Source organism: Balaenoptera musculus, chromosome 10 (genome assembly GCF_009873245.2).
Source record: "Balaenoptera musculus isolate JJ_BM4_2016_0621 chromosome 10, mBalMus1.pri.v3, whole genome shotgun sequence".
Lineage (NCBI taxonomy): Eukaryota > Metazoa > Chordata > Mammalia > Artiodactyla > Balaenopteridae > Balaenoptera > Balaenoptera musculus.
The window spans coordinates 103,042,624-103,062,467 of record NC_045794.1 but is presented as its reverse complement, the minus strand read 5'-3'; the positions used below and the strand labels follow the sequence as shown (position 1 = coordinate 103,062,467).

The following is a 19,844-nucleotide window of genomic DNA, read 5'->3' as shown; positions in this document are numbered from 1 at the left end:
CAAAGGCCCCCCGAAGTGCTGGCCCTGGGGGAGAAGGCCCTGCCACCTTGGCCGTGGAAGGAGCCACGTTCCCAGAGAGAGACAGAAGGACTCCCACGAGGGACAGCAAAGTGGGGGCGTGTCACCCCAGACACCGCAGAGCATCAGAAAGGCTGCAGGAGCTCCTGGGTGACCGCAGGCCTGGGAGGGAGGCTGGCAGGGTCAGGGGGCACCCTGCAGAGCAGAGGGGAACCCAGAGCCGGCTGGGCCAAGCTCTGGGAGAAAGAGAAAGCATGGGCTCCCTGGTGAGGCTGGGAAGGGGGCAAAGGGCGCACAGTGGGCCCCGCCGGACCTAAGCCGCACCCCCCCTTCATCGGCCACGCGGCGCTGGCCACCCAGCAGCGGATCTCACCCACCAGGACACCTCCGACCTCCCCTCCAGGACCACAGCCCCTACCCGCCCTGCTTGGGGACCCACACAAACCGCCTCCACACGGATGCTGGGGGCCCGCCACGTGGCCCCCCTTTGTCCTCAGCGGGTCCCTGGTCCTTCCGACCTGGATGTGGCCCTGGCCTGCTGCGTGTGGGCCAGGAGGGGTCAGGCCGGGGTCACCAGTCCTCGTGACCCCCGCCTCTCCTCACGCCCCTGCACCCGCCGTGTGCAGCCGTGTCCCCTCCCTGGTACTGCAGACACGTCAGGGTCCCTCCGTTCCTGCTGAGACCTCAGCATCTCACCTGCAGCCCCGCCCGGCCTCAGAGAGTGACCTGAACTCCACGCCCAAACCCATCCCGGTGCCGCGAGAGTCACTCAGAAGCCGCTCAGGATGCACTCACACCTCGTACGGCCCCTGGGCCCCGCCTCACACACTGCTGGTGACGCCTCGGCCCCTGAACTCGTAAGGGCCGGCGCCTGGGGAGCTGGCCGTAGACAGGTCCTGACTTCCGGCTAGGTCAGCTCAGCGGTCAGCTCCCTGGGAAGTGGTACCGATGACCCACGGGAGCTCTGCGAGGAAGGGTGCGTGTCCAGCGCGCGAGTGGCCAGACGTCCCCGAGGGCAGCCGCAGTGCCCAACAGGTGCCAGGGCGTCAGATCTTGATACACCCCCACGGCTGCATCAGACCCAAGGCTCCCACACGTCCCCTGTGGTATCCTGGGATGAGTTCCCTTTTTGTCTTCCTGGGGAAGCTTCAGGGTATCCCACTGCCTGACCCCTCTGCATTTGGGGTTTACCCACAACTTTCGGGGAGCATCCGTCAGGAGCCCCTCACTGCCCCTCCCTCGAGGAGCCCTCTTCAGAGCCCGTCCTGCCACGGGGGGCTGTGCCGGGGGCTGCACTGGGGGCCGCTCGGCTTCCCGGGCTCACTTCATCCTCATCCCCCTGGACCACCTCATGCACAGCCTCCTGAGGATGGGGCGCCCAGAGCGGGGGCAGGGCCACGGCTGCCTGACCCCGGGAGGACCGTCCCAGTTACTGATTTTAGACTGGTGGACCCCTACCCCCATGGACTGTTGGGCTGGCGTTGAATTCCAACGCATCCCAACTCTGAAGGGCCAGGGCTGCTGTTTTCTGGCTTGGAGCGCTTCAGCTGAGAAGCCAGATACACTGTGATGTCTGAGCCTTTGTATGTGACCTAGTTTTTCCCTCTGAGTTTTTACAATGTTGTTTTCATCTCCAGTGGCCTGAAATTTCATGCTGATACGCCTCAGGATGGGTCTTTCTTCATTCATTTCTGGCCCGTGGTGAGTCCTTGCACACAGGAAACCCGGGCTTTGAGTCCTGGGAATTTCTTTAGAAAATATGTCTTTGATAATTCCTTCTTCATTGGTCTCTATTTTTGGATCTTATATTCTTTAGACCTCCTGAATCGATCTTCTAATCTGCTTTTTCTTTTCCTTTCCTACTTCCTACTTTTTTAAAAAAATTCTGTTCCTGGCTTTTTGAGATTTCCTCAATTTTATGTCCCAAACATTAGCTGGAGTTTCAACAAATTCTGTTACACACACACATACTCATACAGGTATGTATTAAGTCTGCGAAGACATATACACACATCACGTGTGTGTGCACGTGTGTAATTTCCAGAAGTGCTTTCTTGTCTTCTTACAGCTCTTGAAATAAGTCTTCCTTCAAGGAAGCTACTGCCGTGTGACAAGCAGCACCCGACTCTGGTGGGAGCTGGGGGTGAAAGTGACCTTGGCCAGCAAGCCTGGCGGGCTCGCCATGCGTCTCCGCGTCTGTGCCACCTCCTCTCTGCTGCCTCCGCTGTTCTGTCCCCTCCAAGCTCCTAACCCCTTTCCTTAGGTTTGTGTTTGTTTGTCATCTCTCTCCTCCCACCAGACGAGGATCCTGATGCTAGAAGCCCAGCGGGGGGATGGGGGGCTTCACAGAGGGGCCTCAGACCCCAGCTCACAGCGCCCAGGTTCTGCATCAGGCTTGGTTGGTAGGCTAGCGGGATACCCCCCCACCCCAAATTCTTGTCTACCCGAAACCTCAGACTATGACCTTCTTCGGAATTGGGTCTTTGAAGATGCAATTAGTTAAGGACCTTGAGATGAAATCATCCCTCATGTAGGGCGGGCCCTAAATGAGATGCTGGCATCTCCGTAAGAGGAAAGAGGGAAGTTCAGATGCCCAGGGAGGAAGCCGGAGGCCGAGCCTGGCGGGACGCAGCCACAGCCCAGGAGCCCCCAGGACGGCAGGCAAACCCCAGAGGCTGGAAGAGGCAGGAAGGACCCTCCCCGAGGATGCAGAGGGAGCGCGGCCGCACTGACCCCTTGATCTTGGACCTCTGGCCTCCACACTGCGAGGGGGTGATTTTTGTTGCTGGAAGTCACCCAGCGTGTGGTCACTTGCTACAGCAGCCGTGGGAAGCTCAGAGCCTAAGTTTCTCGGTAAAGAACCCCCCGTGTCCTGACTGCACCCTCTGGGAGTGGGTGGGACTCACATCTCGGGACTTGGGTTTCTCTCCATCTCCGCGTCTTCAGGAAGCTCCCCCACACTTGGCGTTGGCCTTATGGGGTCCAGAGTTGCGCAGGTATGATTCCTCCCCAGCGTGAGCCTCTGGGGGCTCCAGGCTCCTGCAGGGCACACAGGGGGCCCCAGCCACGGTCTGGGTAGGGAGGACCTGGGAGCCCTCCTGCGGCCTTTGCACCGGCCCCCTGTGTCAACTCCGCCTCCACTCCACACGCAGGGGGCCTGTGCCCCGACTCCTGAGTCCTGGGGTCTGAGCGTGACCCTGCTGCTCCCCTGGGGTTCAGCTCCCTGTGACCTGCCAAGTGCAGCTGCCTCTCCCGTTTGGCTTTGCTGTTGCCTCCTCTTCCGTTCACTCCCCGCACGTCCCCGCCACGTCCAGGGGTTTCCAGGGGGCAGAAGTGGGAAGCGTGTATTCTGTTCTTTACAGCTGGGGGCCTGGTACAAGCACCTGCGAAGTGCCCCCTGACTGCCCTTCGAGAACCTGAGCCCCAGCGTGAGGGGTCCAGCGCTCGGGTCCCCCGAGTCTCCTCCTTCTGCGTGTCCAGCCCTGGGTGGGTACCTGGCACAAGGACCCTGGCTGAAGCATGGGCGACGTGCTGGGCGAACTCCTTGGACAGAAGGCCCCGGCCAGTCTTTCTCAGGAATCTCGGTGGGAGGGGCTCACACCGGACACACGCGGGGCCCTCGGGTAGTACATTTTGAATCCAGGAACGCAGAGGCCTCTGGGTCGGACCTAGGACTGCTCCCTCCTGAAGCTCCAAGCTTCCTGGGTGGGGCGGCGCTGGGCCTGCGGGGGCAGCCTGGATGAGGCCGGACAACCAGAAGGGGCACTGCACCCTCCCCACCCCCTGCCCCGTACCGGGCTGGCTCTTCAACCCTGGACCAGCCACGTGGAGGACGGACGCTCGGCACGGATGAGCGACAGCAAGAGCCGCCTGGGCCTGGATGCCACGTGGGTCAGTGCGCGCAGCGCACGCCGGCCTAAGTGCCGGGCTGCCCGGCCCCAGCACGGCCAGTTCACGACACGATGAGGGAGGCAGGGGTGACGAGCCGCAGGCCTCCAGGCTTCGGGCAGAGCTGGGCACTCCTCCGTCCCTCCGGGGCCTAAGGGAGCCCCCCGGGTGCCCGTCCACACCTCGCTGCTGCGCACTCCCAGGTCCAGGACACCTGGGCCTGGGCAGAATTTGGACTTCCAGGGGCAAAGGTGATCAGAGGCAGCTCCTGGGAAAGCACCTCTGTTGTCATGAATTTCCATGACATCCGAGGTCCTGGAGTAGATTGTACAGACACCCCCCAGCATACCCCTCGCCCCCCACAGCGGTGTGTCCACGTGGCACAGAATTAAAACGTGGGACTTAACTGTTCATTTGAGAGACGGATTCAACCAGCTGGTCTGTCTGGTCTAGGAGGTGTGCATTATAGCAGCCACTGTGGAGCATCTTTAACACAGAAGCACCGCACGTGGCAGACGGAGCATGTACTCGCCTGTCCCGAGTGCCGCTAAAGCCCGGGCGCTGCCCCAGCTGCTCACGTCTGGACAGAAGCCGAGGGTGGGCAGGACGGCGCTCCACTGGCGGGGGCCTCACACCTACCTGGGGCCTGGCCTTTTCCTTCCCCTTCTGCCTGCCCAGTCAGCCCTGCTCTAAGGGGCCGCGAGGGGGCCAAGGAGGGGACGCTGTTTGCGACCTTGGGGAGGCCCCGTGGTGTCCGCCTGCTCAACTTGCCCGGCGCAGACCAACGTCACAGGCAGCCCTTGGAACAGGGATCGCAGGAGCCACAGACGCCAGGTCCCCCCCACCGCCCCGAGTACCTCCGGGATGCCGGGTGCCCAGCTCTTCACTGCGACCTGTCCTGGTACCCGCGTGACCTCACCTTGTGAGCCTGTGTGCGCCTCACGAGGCGGCTTTCACCCTCAAGACACAGATGTGCCCGAATGTTTTTATTCTGCCTCTTCCTCCTTTGAAATGCCGATCATGAGCCACTAAATTAATTTCACGACCCACTAATGGAGTGACTACCTGCACTTTGAAAAGAGGTGATCTAGGAAATGCAAACGTCAGCATGTGCCTGGGATCTGGGTCCTGCTAATCAGTTAATCAATTTATCACATGGATGTACGGGAGCCCCGAATGAGGGAACGGGGCTGGCGGGACCACAAGGCCTGCACCTGCCCTCAGGCAGCTCATGGTTTGCTGGGGACACAGAGAAGGGAGCAGCCGCGGCCCACGCAGAGAAGGGGGTGGGGCGTGACCAGGCAGGGGCGGGGTGACAGCCACTTCCGGACGTGGCCCTGGCTGCAGGGGCGCTGGGCTGAGACCCTGGCATCTGGGATGAATTAGCAGTCACGTGGCCAAGCAATCCTGAGGTGTCTTACAGCCGCCCTCATGGAAAACCAATTTATGCCAAAATGTGAAAGCCCACAGTGCCAATCTGCCATCTGTAAGAGGCCCGAGATGCAATCGTGGAAGGGGATTATGTGCTCCAATTATAAGGTGTTTGGGTCAAGAGCTCAAGTAAGTTTTTAAGAAAGCTTTGAAAATAGGTCTCCGCAGGCCAGGGTCACCTCTGCAGACACTTGGGACGATGACAGAGCTCGCTGGTCCCCTAGGGTCATCTCAGCAGGATCTGCCAACCCAAGCACCCGGGGCCCACTTCCCCGGTGAGGACGTGACCCTGCGGGCCAGCACACAGGCAGGAGGTCACTGTCACCGAACACGTCCGGCCGCTCAGCCGTGTCTCCGAGTATGAGCGCCTCCCGCCGGGGGAGTGAAGGGGCCCTGAGCGGGTGCACCCCTCCCTGACCTGCCCCAGGTGTGGCGGGGCCTTCCTGCCTGGACCGTGGGCTTCTCCTGACGCACCTGTTCCAGCACCAGGCGCTCTCCGGGGCGGGCTGATCTCAGGATGCACGCATCAGAGACTGTCTTCTCACCCGGAAGACGCGTGGGCCTTCTGCAGCGCCAAGGCCGCGTCTGAGTTGGGCAGACCTGGCAGATTCAAGCCCCACCTCCACGGCCCACTGACCCCCGGCCGTGGCCTCCCTCAGCTACCCCAGCTGCAGTTTTCACGGCTGGAAACCCGAGGTGATGGTTCTGAGCTCCGAGACCTGTGAGCCCGAAGGGAACGACTGTCTGCACCTTCTCAGCAAAGGTCTTAGAGCAACTTAAGGACCTGAGGCTGTGCTTGCAAGGAGACAGCACTAGGGCTGCCAAAGGGGCGCCCTTTGCACGTAGAGGCCCCCCAGAACCTCCGAGGGGCGGGGGCGCAGGGCGCCGGGAGCCGGGAAGGGCTCGGGGGCTTGACGGGAGGAGACGACCCGATTCACCGTGAGGAGACTGAGGGGTGCTGCCTGGGGCCCCGCGGCCTGGAGGGCAGGCCTGACCCCGCAGCCATGCACAGCCAGGCCCGCCACGGAGGGCGGGTGGCCCGGAGCCCCCTCCAAGCCTCACCTCCTGTGGGTGTTCATTCAAAAGACCCCCGACACAGCACCTCCCACACCAGGGCTGGCCTGGGCCCCCTGGGCATCCGCACGCTGACCCCGGGCCCCACGGATCTGGGGGCAGTGGCCCCGGGGGTCCAGGGGTCTGCTTGTCCCCCAGTCTCCACCTTTCGGGAAACCTGGAAAGGTCAGCTGCTTCCTAGACGGCCGGGGAGGCAGCGGCCCCACCTCAGAGACCCTTCCGCTCCCGGAGCAGGGAGCCAGGTGGCAGGTAATGAGCTGGCACACCTGCACACCTGCCAGGTGTGAGGACAGGTCCCTCGCTTCCGTGCTGCACGTGGATGAACAAGCATGGCCGACGCTCAGACAAGCGCACAGCTGCGGCTTCAGCGACTGGAGACCTGGGGGCGCACGCTGCAGCCCAGCCCAGCGCTCCTCGTGGGCGGCCCCGCTCGGGACGGGCCCCCAGGCCTGCGAGGGGAGGCTGCAGCCAAGGCCCCCCTGCCTGAACTCCCGCCAACACAAGAGGCCTCCGAGACATCCGATGGGCTGCCTGGGTGCAGCCGGGGGCCCGCGTCTCCGCTTGACAGCCCCGTCCCCAGAATGTGCCCCCAGAGGCCTGGCTTGTGCCCACCCGACCTCCCTGCCGGCGATGGGACCGCGGCATCCGTGTCTCATCTCGGAGCAGCTACACCTAATTGGCCTCTTAAGGACGTTGCTGAAACAGCCCATCTGACTTCTGCAGCGGAGGCTGCAAGGGCAGGAAGGGGTGGGTTTTCCTCTAGACTAATTCATGAGGGGCTGCGGCCCCCTCCTCTCTGCCGTGGATGCCAGGGGAGAATTTCCAGATCCTTCCACGGAACCCCAGACCTCCCTGACATAACGTCCCCCAGCATCGAGGCGGGAATTTTGGCCAAGAGCCATAGCCCACCCCGGTCCTCAGCTGTCTATGTCAGCCTCGCGAGGAAGAGCCCGGATGAGGGGTGACAATTGGCTGGTCGAGTCCAACACCGTGCGGGCCCAGCCTACGGAGCACCAAAGCCGCCCCCTGGCCCCGGCCGGGCAGTCCCGCTCCCCTGGCCCACACCATCCCAGCCTGCGCTTAATGAGTTTTCCTTTGGGAAAGGAATCTCAGAGAAAACAGCCCCAGAGCCACTTTGCCGCCCTCTGCCTCCCAGCCTGCAGGAGACCAGCCTGGGGAGCCCAGAGTCCACAACTGTCCCTCTCGGTGGGATCTAGGAGGGACAGAGGCACCCTCAGGGGCTCTCGGGGTCTCTGCTCCAAACAGTCACCATGCCTGCCTGGGGGGTAGGGGATGGCCTGGATGAGGCCCACGGCCCCTCCCCAATCCTTTTTTTTAAAGGCCCTTCGTTCTGAAGCCCTTCTGTGTGTTCTAACCTTCCCTCCAGCCTGGAGCTGGGAGTACATCGCCCAGAAACAGGACAACTTCACCAGCAATCTCGTGTGGGCTGACCGGCCTGGAGGGGGTTCTGTCCAGCCTCTCGGGCCGCTGGGCACTCAGTGACCGTGTGATGGGTCTGAGCAGCCCGGGGACAGACTGACCCGGCCGCAGAGCAGGGAGGTTCTGGAGGAGGAGGGGCTGGCGGCCTGTCTGTCTGTCCTGCCATCGCCGGTGTGGGGTGTGCCCCCGCCCCAGTGTGCTATGGTGCCTAAGGCTCCCGCACCCCCAGTACAGCCAGGGGGCCGCGTACGTACCGTGGTGGTCTTTATCCGCCCGCCGGGCTGCGTGCACGTCCAGCCTGACCGGTTGATCAACAAGTCACAGCCTTCCCCCTCCAGACAAGGGAGCATGTCACACCACTGCTTTGTTCGGATAATTCGTGCTGCGGAGAGAAGAGAGAGCTGTCAGCGCTGGCCTGGGGCATGAGCGGTTCCTACGTAGCCCACTTCCCGGCACCGGAATTCAGGGATGGGACGGTCCAGTGGGCAGCGCCTGGTGTCAATCAGGGTGGCCTGGCCAGACTGCTGCCCCCTCCCTGGCCTCGCAGTCAGTCGCTCACTGCCCACCACCAGCTCTGCCACTGGCCACTCAGTAAGTAGTGACTGAGGGCGTTGGGGACAGTTTCAAGGACCTCCCTTCCCGGAGGCAACAATGTACTTCTCTCCTTTGTCTGGAATCCACGTGAGAGCCAGGAAAGGCAGCGGCGGGGTGTGGGGGGGAGGTCTCCCGGTCAGGACCCCCCTCAGATGCAGTGGGGACTGCCCGTCTGCAGGCCAGAATCCTGGGGCCTGGGTGGGTGCTGGGAGGGAGGTGGGCAGGGGGACGGTGGGGACTCCTGGCAGATCGTACGGAGGCCACGGCCCTCCCGGGGCCTCATCCACAAAGGGGACCCCCCTCCCCGAGGACGTCCCAGGGCTGGTGACATCAGGACTCGAGTCCTTGTCATTGTCAGGTGGGGTGGGGAAGGTAGACCCCGTGGCCGCTAAGCACTGATGACTCCAAACCCACGCTTCCAGGCAGAAGGGGGCTGCGTCTCTCTCTTCCTGGGAAACCCACCACCTTTCTGTGGCAGTGGTGGGAAAGTCTGGGAACCCATCAGTGACGGAGGCCGTGGAAGGAGGGACTTTGTGATGGAGAGAACACCGACTGTATGCATGGAACTGTTCAAGGAACCTGGGAACTACGAGTCGTTTTGAATTAGGACAGAGTGATGTGCGTCCTTTTCAAGGCAGGTTCGACTGCTTTGGTGGCTGCAGCGGCGCCCATGGCCCCACCCTGCTCTTCCTGCATCTTGAAATTCTTAATAACTTTTCAAGGATCCCAGCATTTCCACTTTGCAGGGGGGCCGCCCATCACGGCACCAGCCCTGCAGGCAGTTGACTGTCTCTACAAAGGCGATAGGGGACCTGGGAGGGCCCTCACCCCATGGGGGCCTGGGCCTTGGCGCCCCTGCAGGGGAGGGTGACTCGGTGAGTCTTAACAAAGGGCGAACTGGTAGGTGGTCTGGAAAACAGACAAGGATGGCATCCCAGGTGACCTCTTGATGCCAATTCTGACAAACAAGCAGGAGCTGCCTGAGCACAGCGGGGAGTGTCCTGTGATCGATTGGTGGTGCCTGCCAAGGGCACAGCAGAGGGCCCTGTGGGTAATGTGCTGCTCACCTGGACCCACACCAAGCATCCCTCTACCCACAGCCAGCTGGTCATCCTGAGACTGGCTCCTTTCTAGGTCGAGCTACGGACGGAACTGTGACCCCCGCCCCCTGCAGTCGTAGGATGAAGTCCTGACCCCAGAGTGACTGGACTTGGAAACAGGGCCTTTACAGAAGTACCTGAGGTTAAATGAGGTCCTAAGTGTAGGGCCTCACCCCACAGCATTGGTGCCCTTATAGGAACTGACCTCAGAGAGCTCAGCCTCTCCCACGTGGGACACAGCGCAGGCGGCCGTCTGTGGGCCAGGAGGGGGTCCCCACCAGGGGCGAGTCAGCCGCACCTGCATCGCACCCGCCTCGCCTCTGGACTTTGAGAAAATGAATTTCTGCTGTTCAAGACCTACAGCCTATGGTGCTTTGTCACCGCAGCCTGAGCTAAGATGGCCCGGGAGACCTCACAGCACGGAAATGCCCGCATCCAACTGAAGTCAGAGTGGAAAAACACTCCAGCTGAGCGTCAGCGTGGTTCCCACGGAAGAGGAGACGCGGCTCTGCTCTCACGGCACGCGTGTGGGACGGGCCGTCTCGCCGCCCAGAAACGTCTCTAGGCCACGGCAGGCCCGGCTCCAGCCGCACCTGTGCTCCACGCGGCCCTCCCAGGACCCGCGGGCCACAGGCGGCTGCATCCCCGGCACATCCCCTCGGGCCTCTTCCTCATCCGCTCCTCGTCCCCGCAGAAGTCCCCGCAGCAGCCCCGCCGTCCCTGGTGCACCATTTTGGTGACAGTAAATGACAACACAAAAAGCTCGCCGCACACCGACAAATGCAAACTGTAAACCCATGAGGAAGCAACAGGATTGAAATACAGAACCCGCCAATTCTCGGAAACCCTATGTGCATGGCTTAGAGACGGTCATAACGAATTAAAGAAAGAAGGGAGGGTTTCTCTGGGATCAACCAGGACAGACGGCATGGGAGGGGGCTCAAGAGTGGCTAAAAAAAATCTGGATCTGTGCTTCTGTCTGTCTCCTGGGCTGCACCCAGGGAAATGCTGTCAGCGTACTGTGCCTGTCACCACGGAGGCGGGGGACCCAGACCCCAGCTGTGCCCAGGGGGCAGAGCCAAGAGCAGGAACGGGGTCTTCTCAGGTGACAGACCTGCCCTCCGCTGCAAGAGGGAAATGCAGCTCTGGAGGCAGGGAGGCCGAGGAGAGGCCCCACACAGAGAGACTGGAGCCACCCAGAAGGCCGCTGGCCCAGACCAGCGGGGCAGGGCAGCATGGGCAACGTCAGAGGCCTGGTTCGGATACCCACGCCTCCCTGGCTAGTCTGCAGGACCAGACAACAGAGGAGGGACGGGCTCAATCCTGCACTGCTATGGCAGCAGGGGACCTCGAGCCAGCAGTGCTTCCCGTGGGCTCCGTCCTCCCCGGGAAGCTTAGTGACCAAGGGGACAGAGGAGAAGCTGCAGGTGGAGTACCTGGCCCAGGGCTCGGCCAGTCCATGTGTAAAACACACATCCTTCATGGTCAGGACAGAAGCCACTCTTGGCCGCTGACCGTGGGGCTGGAGATGGTAGACGGACACTGGCAGAGACCGAGCCAGCCTCCAAGCATCCAAGGGGCTGGGGCGCCCGCTGGTCCCCTGAGGCTCCTCCCCCCAGGCCGCAGCTCAGCTCGGCTCCGGGCCCTCGGTCGAGGACACGGGCCCCGTTCCCCGTTCCCAAAGCACAGGGGGTGTCACCAAGCCTTCATCCCCTCTGCTCTGTCCCACACGCAGTTCTAAGAGGCGGGGCGACGGCGGCGGGGGAACATGCAGCGCCCATTCTCCTGGGGGGAGCCCCACAAACATCATGGGACAACATTTGAGGGTCAATCAGGAAGGCAGAGGTCACACAAATGCCCACGTGCAGGCACATGCACACACGTAAACACCCACAAAGGCATGCACACCACACCTACACGTGTGGAACAGCACACACGTGCACACCACGGACACACACACAGATACGCACACTCGTTCACAGGCACACTCACTGCCATACTTGTGGGACCACTTCACGGGCTGGCCTGGCACACAGCAGGCACGCGGGCGTGTCTGCAAAGCAAATGGGCATACCTGCTGCCTGGCCACCGTCCTGTCCCCACCTGGCGCGGTGGCCTGGGCGGGCGGGTGCCGGCCCTGCGGAGGGCGCTGGCCAGCCAGGCTGATCACACGGCGCCTTTTGTTGGCCGCGGGAGCTTGGCTCACCCAGCCCCGGCCCACTTCCTGCTGGGGGCGGACGGAGGCGCAGGGCTGGGCCACCACGTCCCAGGGACAAAGGGGCCTTTCGTGCCCACACGCCACCACCTCCTCTCCTCTGGCCCCAGCGTCGTGGCAGCTCCCAGCGGGGGAGGGCGTCGCCCAGGGCTGGGGGTGCTGAGGGAGCGGTCCAGCCTGCATCTGTGTCACAACCACGGGGCCCTCGGCCCGTGCAGGCCAGGGGCGTGGATCTGCCGATGGCCGCGTGCCCGGTGCCTGTCCCGGGCCTCGGGGCCCAGCGTGGACCAGCTCTGCCAGCTCGAGCCTTTGAGAGGAAGCGGAAGCCCCGGCACCCGGCCCGGCCCACACGCCTCTCCCTCCACCTCGCACGTACACACGCCCCCGTGCACACACATCCACCATGTGTATGTGTGGACGTCGGCCTGCAGGGTCACCCGTCTCTCCAGCGGCCACTGCTGGGGCCTTGGGATGGAGAGGCTGGGTCCCTTCTCTCCGAATCCCCCTCTGCGAGGACACCCGGGTGACTCCAGGCCCGGAGAGGCTCATTCCCAGCTGCCGCCTCCCCAGAAGGAAGCCGCTCCTGCAGCCCAGTTGCTCGTGAAGGACAGAACAGAAGGCCTCTCGGGACACAGAGAGCGCCGGGCCAACCTCTCAGGCAGGGAGGGGCCTGGCGGCTGGGAGGGGAGCAGGGCAGGGCCCAGGGCGTCCAGGGGGCTGAGAAGCTGGGGGCCCGGATGGGGTGCAGGTCCTGGACACGAACGGACTGGTTCAGGTGGGTCTGGGTCAATCGGCTGAAGGGCCAATTTGCCAAAACTGTGGGGCAAACTGTGCCTGGAGTCGAAGACACATCCTGGCAGCTGCAGGGTGACAAGGGCCACAGAGGGGGCTGCGGGGACACAGCCAAGAGGAGACGGAGTGATGCATTCAAGGGACAGGACGGCTTTTCCCAAGTCCTGGGCGCTGCAGCCCACGAAGGACCCGAGGGAGGACCCTCAGGACAGGTGCGCTCCCCAGGGGTCCTAACGGGGACACAGCTCATCTGCCTTGGGGCCCTGCCTGGGGGACCATCTCCTTCCTCCTTAAGAGACAGAAGGAGCCCGGCCCCTGTGGTCCCCGCTCTGAAGATCTGCCACCTGGGATCAGAGGGATTCGGGGCTAAATTCACTCAGATCTGACAGCCAGCGGAGAGAGGGGCCCTTGGTTGAGCTCATTTACGCCCCAAAAAGCCAATGGTGTTTTACATATGCAATTTCTCAGGAACCTGCAAAACATTCAGAGTTGGTCTCAAACAGCAGAGACCAGCAGCATCTTTCTTCGGAAGGCCCATGAGACAAAGCTTTTTTTCTTATCTGCTCACATTTCCTGAGCCCTTGCCCTCACCAGGCCCCGTGAGGGCCTCTGGCTGGCTTAGCCCTGGAGCTGCAGGGTCCACCGTCCAGGGCCAATGCTCTGGAATTTTCCATCTCGGGAAAAAGACGACCCACGTGAGGCAGGAAAAACGCAGGAAGGACCAGGACTGAAGGCAGAAGCTGGCGGGCTTCAGAGTCCAGACTCGCCCTGTTCACAGGGGACACAGCGCTGTGGCTTCTCCCCAGTGCTCTCCTCGACCGGGCTAAGCACCCCTATTTGATTCCTTTCAACCTTCCTGATCAGCGTCCCAAGGAGGTACAGAGGGTCTGAGTGGACCCCAGTTCAATCAGCTCACCAGCCACGGGAGCCTCCTATGGCCAAGAGCCTGTGTGCCCAGCTGTTGATCCTGTGTGTGTGTTTGTGTATATGTGTGCGTGTGTGTGCACACACCTGTATGTTGTGTGCGCACGTGCACGCACAAGTATTTGTGTGTGGGTGTGTGTGTCCCTGTGTGACGTCTGAAATTCTATTCTAGTGACTGAGCTGCACGTATTTGGGAACCCTGCCACGAGCAACACCCCTCTCCCCACCATGATGCACATGATGCCGGGACCCCCCCCCCTTTGTTTACCAGCACAAACAAGCTCCAAAGATGTGGAAGCTCAGAAACGCACCCCAACGAGATGCCTTCGCCACTCCCAAACCTAGGGATTGGACAACCAGGACGACCTTGAAGCCATCCGGGGTCTGGTGGACAGCATGCCTTCTCAGACAGCAACTGCGGCGACCAGCGCGCTGCTCGCTTGAGTCTGGACAGATGCACGGGGATCGCGGAGGCCACACCGCTCCGCTCAACGCCCGCACCCTTTGCTGCTCGTAAACTGCGTGGTTCCCTTCGGAATAAACTGTTTCTTCATTTCCATTAACACATGAATCTGCTTACTTTACTCAACAGCTTGGAAAAATGAAGCATCCAGAACAAAACCAGTGGGATTCCAGAAATCTCTGGCCACATTCTCAGATACAGTCATAAATGGACCTTGTCCGTCTGAGACGGGGAGGCCGCTGTCTCCGGCAGCATCTAACCCAGAAGTATCTGTCCCCAAAGTCCCCTGGATCTTGCTGGTGACAGAGGGGTGAGGCCACATCCACACCCATGAGGAAAGGGGCGGCTGACATTTAATATAAGCATATAGATATTAATTACACACGCACACACACGGGAGTCAAATATATCTGGGATGTATCAAGGGTTCTGGAAGAATCTACCGCATGAAGAGCTGACACAGGCCCTGAGGATGTAATCCAGATGCTACTGCTGCAGGGAACGTTTCGAGGACCCCAGGAGGGCCCTGGGCTCCCATCTCTGTGCTCCCCAGGACGGCACGTTGAGGCCCCTTCTGGGAGCAGTTACCAGCAGAGGCAGGAAGGTCCGTGGGGCTGGGAGGTCAGAGGGCACCCTGGGTAGCCCCCGAGCTATCCTTAGAGCACCTTCCCGGCAATAGCCACTCTCAGGCCGTCCCTCCCTGGCAGCCTGGCCCTGGAGACGGGAGGAATCAGAGGAGTAGCGCTCTGGAGGAGGGCACAGCAATGGTGGAAGGACAGGTGAGCCCACGGGAGGTCCCGCCCGGCCTGGGGAGGGTCGGCAGCTGTGTGGAGATGACCCGCCACACCTGGGCCTCCCTGGCGGGCTCTGGTCTCCCCCTGACCCCACCAGGGGATCGGTGGCCTTGGGCTTGGGAAAACGTGAACAACCAGAGCACCTGCTGGGACACCCCCATGATTCCGGGAGAAATCCATTTTGCCCTTACACACCCAGGGCAGCTTCTGCATTTTACAAACTCCCATTTGAAACGTCAATGCCCAAACACAGCAGGTGAGCACACCGGGCGGGACGGAGCAGGCCAGGTGGCTCCTGGGGGCTCTGAAGCAAGCTGCTGGGCTGCGCAGGCAGCTGCTGACCGTGGGGACTGGCTTGTTAGTTCTCACGGGGAGTCACGTGCTCCTTCATCGATACACTGATTATTGGTTATTACTTATGAGGAATCAATTCGCCTGATCTTCACGTCACACATGGGAACAAGGAAGCTCAGAGAGGTTAGGAGATTTCCACATTCACACAGCTGCCAGAAGGCGACGATGCGAGGGCTTGAGCCTGGTCAGCCTGACCAGGGTCCCCCATGCTCCCTGATTCCACGCGGCCGTGCGCAGGAACGGGCTCCCAGAGGCAGCAAGAGGATGAGCAGGAAGGGCCCAGCCGGCAGGAGAAACCGTGACTCGACCAGGGAGGGAGAGGTGGCCGGGGGGCGTTCGGAGCTCGACCCCTTGGGGTCCGAGTCCCAGGGCTGCTCACAGCTGGGCCCTCAGGTCAGGCGCCTGCCCTCTCTGTGCCTCAGCTTTCTCGCCTGTGGAAGGGATGAAGGCCGCTGTGTCGGGGCAGGGTAGGGGCCTGATGCAAGGACAGAGCTGGTGTAAGAGCCGGTCAGAACGGCCGCGGCTGAGGGAACGCCCCGCCCCGCCACTGTTCATTCTCTCAGCATCATTATGGGCTAGGACAGCGCAAGGGAAGCTGTGGCGTGACACGCGCGTGTCCCCCAGCACCAGGCTGCTCTGCTGCAGGCGGGTGGCAGGCCCTGCAGTTGGTGGGGGGCAGAGGCCTTCCGCGCCAGCATCCTGAGCTCTGGAGGCCAGCAAGGGACAGCACAGCCCCACCGAGGACCAGTGCCAGGGCCGCTGAGGGCACAGGGAGGTGACCCTCCCCTGGGGCAGCCCCACCCCCCAGACTCTGTTAAAGGGCCCTTGTGTAGCCGCCGCCTGCCCCGTCCGTCTCCATCTCCGGGTCCGCTAGGCCCTCCACGCTGCTCCACAGCTACACCCCCAGCTGCACGGGACCAACTCAGGCCCCTTCCTGTGGTCCACCACGCTGTCCCGAGACGGGCATCTCTGCTGTTTGCGCTTTCCAGCTTAGCTCTGCTATCAACACGCCTTTCCTCTTCTTTTGAATTATCTTCTCAGGACATATTTCCGGGAGAGGAATTACGGGGTCAGAGGGTCTGAGCGTCTCCATGGCCCTGGACGCATCCCGCCAGGCTGACCGCCAAGTGGATCAGACCCTGCCCACGGCCAATCATGTGTCCTCGGTCATCTGTCCCCGGGGGAGCTGGCACCGAGTCCCGTCCTGCAGGCGACTCTGTGACCATCAGTAGGAGGAGGGTCAGAGGGCAGCCTTCCGACGGCCGTGGGCCTGAATAACTCTCTCCCACAGACCTTTATTCTGTGCACGTTAGGTCAGCGAGCCTGTGTTCTGAGAGCTGCAGGTAGAAATGGCATTTCCCGTCCTCCCTGGAGAAGCTGCTCCGTCCCCGAGACGCCCCAGGCCGGGGTCACAGGGCTCTGGAGGAGGGGCGGTCTCGGCAGGGGTCACGGGAGACTCCAGGAGGCCTGGGTGGTGGCTTGTCCCAGCCCCTCTCTGTCCCCAGAAGCATCTGGGGGGTAGAGGATGGACGGGGTCCTGGGGCTCCCACTGTGCCGGACCCACAAGACCACCCAGCAGCATCCCAGCCCCGAGGGGCCTCCAGGCTGGCTCCAGAGGCCTGGCTGCCAGCTCTGGGCTGCTCTGGCCTGGGCCCGGCTGGGTCTGCGGTCAGCAGCCCGGGGACAGGGAGCTGCTTCCCATTCTGACCCGCCTGGGGCTGTGCTCCGCCTACAGCCCCCTGCCACCCCCCACAAGGCTTTCTAACATATACACAGGTATACGTCTATACACGCGTGTATTAGGAGCTTCTACGTGCTCACACATTTTGCTTGGTTCCCAATAATTAGAGTACGCCGCACGCACGTGTCTGCCCTACGTGCGATTTCAGGGTGGGCTGTGCTGACATTCATCAGTTTATAGGGTTATAGCTTCATTCCCTCAACCTTCCCCCGTGCCAGGCTGTGCCGATTCCTCTTGTAGGAACTGGGTACATAGAATTGCCTCCAATGGTCCCCAAATATGCTTCAGGTCTTTGCCATGCTGATTACAGCTGACAGCCAGGAAGGGGGGTCCGTGATGGCAGCAGGGCCTTGAATCACAGCAGCTCCCGGCTACCCACCTGTGTTCTGGGGGCCCCAGACGTCCCAGCTGAGAGCGTGGTGTGGATTCTCACAGCGGCCTCGGACGGGCACAGGGCCGTGGGGAGAAGGAACACACAGCCTGAAGGAACCTGAGACCCTGAAGTCACGGAAAGGAGCTGCCCGGGTAGAGGTGAGGGAGGGAGGGAGGGGCCTCCGTGCAGAGAAGCCCCCATGCAGGGCTGGCCCTGTGCACACACCTGCTCCAGCTCCCAGCTCTGAGGCCCACTTGGTGACAGGTGGACTTCAGCCCCAGGATGGAGGGACATAGGGTCCATCGTCTGTGGACCCTGTTGGGGAGGTTTAGTGGGTTCAGTTGGAAAAGGTGTGAGGAGACGCAGGACTAACAGAGCGTCCTGGGCAGCCACACGTGGCCACTGACCCTACGTCCTTACTGGACAGCACTGGTCCAGGTGATGGTTTAAAAGCTCCCTGCGCTGCGGCGCACGGGTAGTGCACGGAAGGGGTCCACAAGGATGCTGGGGGGATGGACCAGGTGGTCCTGGATACACAGGTGAGTGTCGGGCCAGGAGAAGGGTGCCAGGGACGAAGAGCCCTCCCTATCCCGGCTTTCCGGAACCTTCTCTGACCCTGCCCGGCTTCTGCTCCTGGGCTGGGGTGGGTGGCTTGTCATCGCTACCACGGCCTCCGCTGTTCCCGGGGTCATGGGGCCTGACACTCAGCACCGTGTGCGGGTCACGTACCTGTCCCCCCATCACTGGTTTGGTCATCCCCCCTCCCCCACCCCCACCCTCACTCAGGACAGGCAGGACGGTAAGGCCAAAATGCCAACAGGAAGAGCTGCGTCAGTACAGGGTCCCGAGGACCCCATCCCATTCCATCCTCACCAGGCCAGAGCAGGAAGCAAGGTCCCAGCCAGCAGACTAGGGACGGGCTCCAAGTGGCAGCGCCCCGCACCCCTGCACCGCCCCCGAGCCAGCCGGGGCCTGACTCTGTGGTCCAGGGGTGGCCTCTGTGCCCAGCCTGGCCGGGGAGCCCGAGGCTCGGGGACCTCTTGGGAGCAGCCCGCCTCCTCTTTGAGGGGGGCCACCCCAGGGCTCTGGCTCCGGGCTCCCTGAACTGCTCTGGTCTCCTTGGTCACTTGGGATGGACAGACGTCGGTGAGCCAGCCCAAACTGCAAAACCTCAGTGAGTCACACCTTCCTCCTTCGCAGGCAAGGAAGCTGTCACTTTTCTGGAGCCTTCTCAGATGTTCTGAACACTTCGGGGCCAAGCACGGGAGGCCCCCGCCCGCCCTTGGCACCGGGATTAACCCGTCAGGGAAGCGAGTGGGATGGGAGTGGGCACAGCTCCGCTGCTGGGACCCCTGGGCTCAAGGGGCCTGTCAACCTCTACCTCCCAGGCAAAGAGGGCCAGGGTCACTCACTCAGGCTGCACTCACCCCAAGCCATGGGGCACGTCCAGCGCAAGGCCGTGGGCCTGTTCTCAGGACCAAGGGTCAGGCGGGGAGACCCACTTTCCCTGGAAAAGCCTGGGCTCCAGTGGCCCCAAGGCCATGCACGCTCCCGGGTGGGGTCTGTGATGGAGGCCAAGGCCGTGGGCCATACCAGGCTGGCACATGTCACACCCAAGACCTGACAATTCGGGAAGAAAAGGCACATTCTTCTCCTGGTCATTCATGCTGAATCCTTTAACCACTCAGAAAAGAAAAATCTGCAAAACCCAGATTACATTTTAAAATTAGACAAAATTTTCTTTCGACCACTTCTAGACAGCATAATTTAGCGAGAACAGTCTCGATAATTATTTTTTCTTTAAATAGTTACAGTAGAATGGATTAATTTTTGAGACGGCTCTCTGATTAGTGTGATTCATTAGCTGCCTGGGACCTGTCCCCACCAGAGCTCGAGAGTGGAGAAGTGTCCCTGTACGATAAGTTAGCGTCCTGCGCCCGTGGAAAACACTCCAGATTTGGGTAATCATATTGGATTGAGAGAGAAAAACCACAGTTGTCATGAGCTACCTGTCTCGTTATTTCACTAGGATTAAGAAATGTAAGTAGAGGGGAAAAGAAAAACACTCCAATCATTTTTCTTGGGCAAATTCCCATGAATTGACAGAAGCCCCTTGAGAGGGCAGACAGGAGATGCAACCGGCTTTTCATTTTAACCTGAGGCAGGAAAGCATCTCCCTGGTCCCGGGAGGTGGCAGGGCTCCTGGGGGGCAGCAGGGGAGCGCCACAGCCTCACTGTGTGGAGACCCTGCACATCCCTTCGTAGAGAGCTGGGACACACTTTCATTTAGGGAGGCCACTTGTGGCAGCCGGGTGCCCATCGGGGTGGGGGCTGTGTTGTGGGTCAGTCTCCCAGGAAGTGATGAGGGCCATGGTCCAGGGGTGTGGTCTTGCCTGCATGGGGGAGATACTGGACATGACAAAGGGGCACTGAGGCTGAGAACACTGGCTGCTTTCAGGGAATCCAGGCCCCCACTAGGACTCAGACCTATCAGCTCTCACAGAAAGTTTCACTGTGAGGCCCATGAAATATTTAGAAAACCATCCTCTGTCCACTCATTTCTCCTTCTGTTCAACTGTCCATCCATCCAGTCATCCACCCCTCCATTCATCTATCTACCCATCCATCCAACTATCCATCCAC

General features: G+C 61.5%; 1 protein-coding gene across 3 annotated transcripts in view; it reads right to left on the bottom strand.

The window, feature by feature from the left end:
• TAFA5 (TAFA chemokine like family member 5) overlaps positions 1 to 19,844 on the bottom strand; it is a 208,304-nt gene that overhangs the window by 35,143 nt on the left and 153,317 nt on the right. For all 3 annotated transcript variants that reach the window (XM_036864588.1, XM_036864589.1, XM_036864590.1), the window contains exon 3: positions 8,106 to 8,233. In XM_036864588.1, the coding sequence (XP_036720483.1) occupies positions 8,106 to 8,233 (128 nt within the window). The remainder of the gene's footprint in view (positions 1 to 8,105; positions 8,234 to 19,844) is intronic.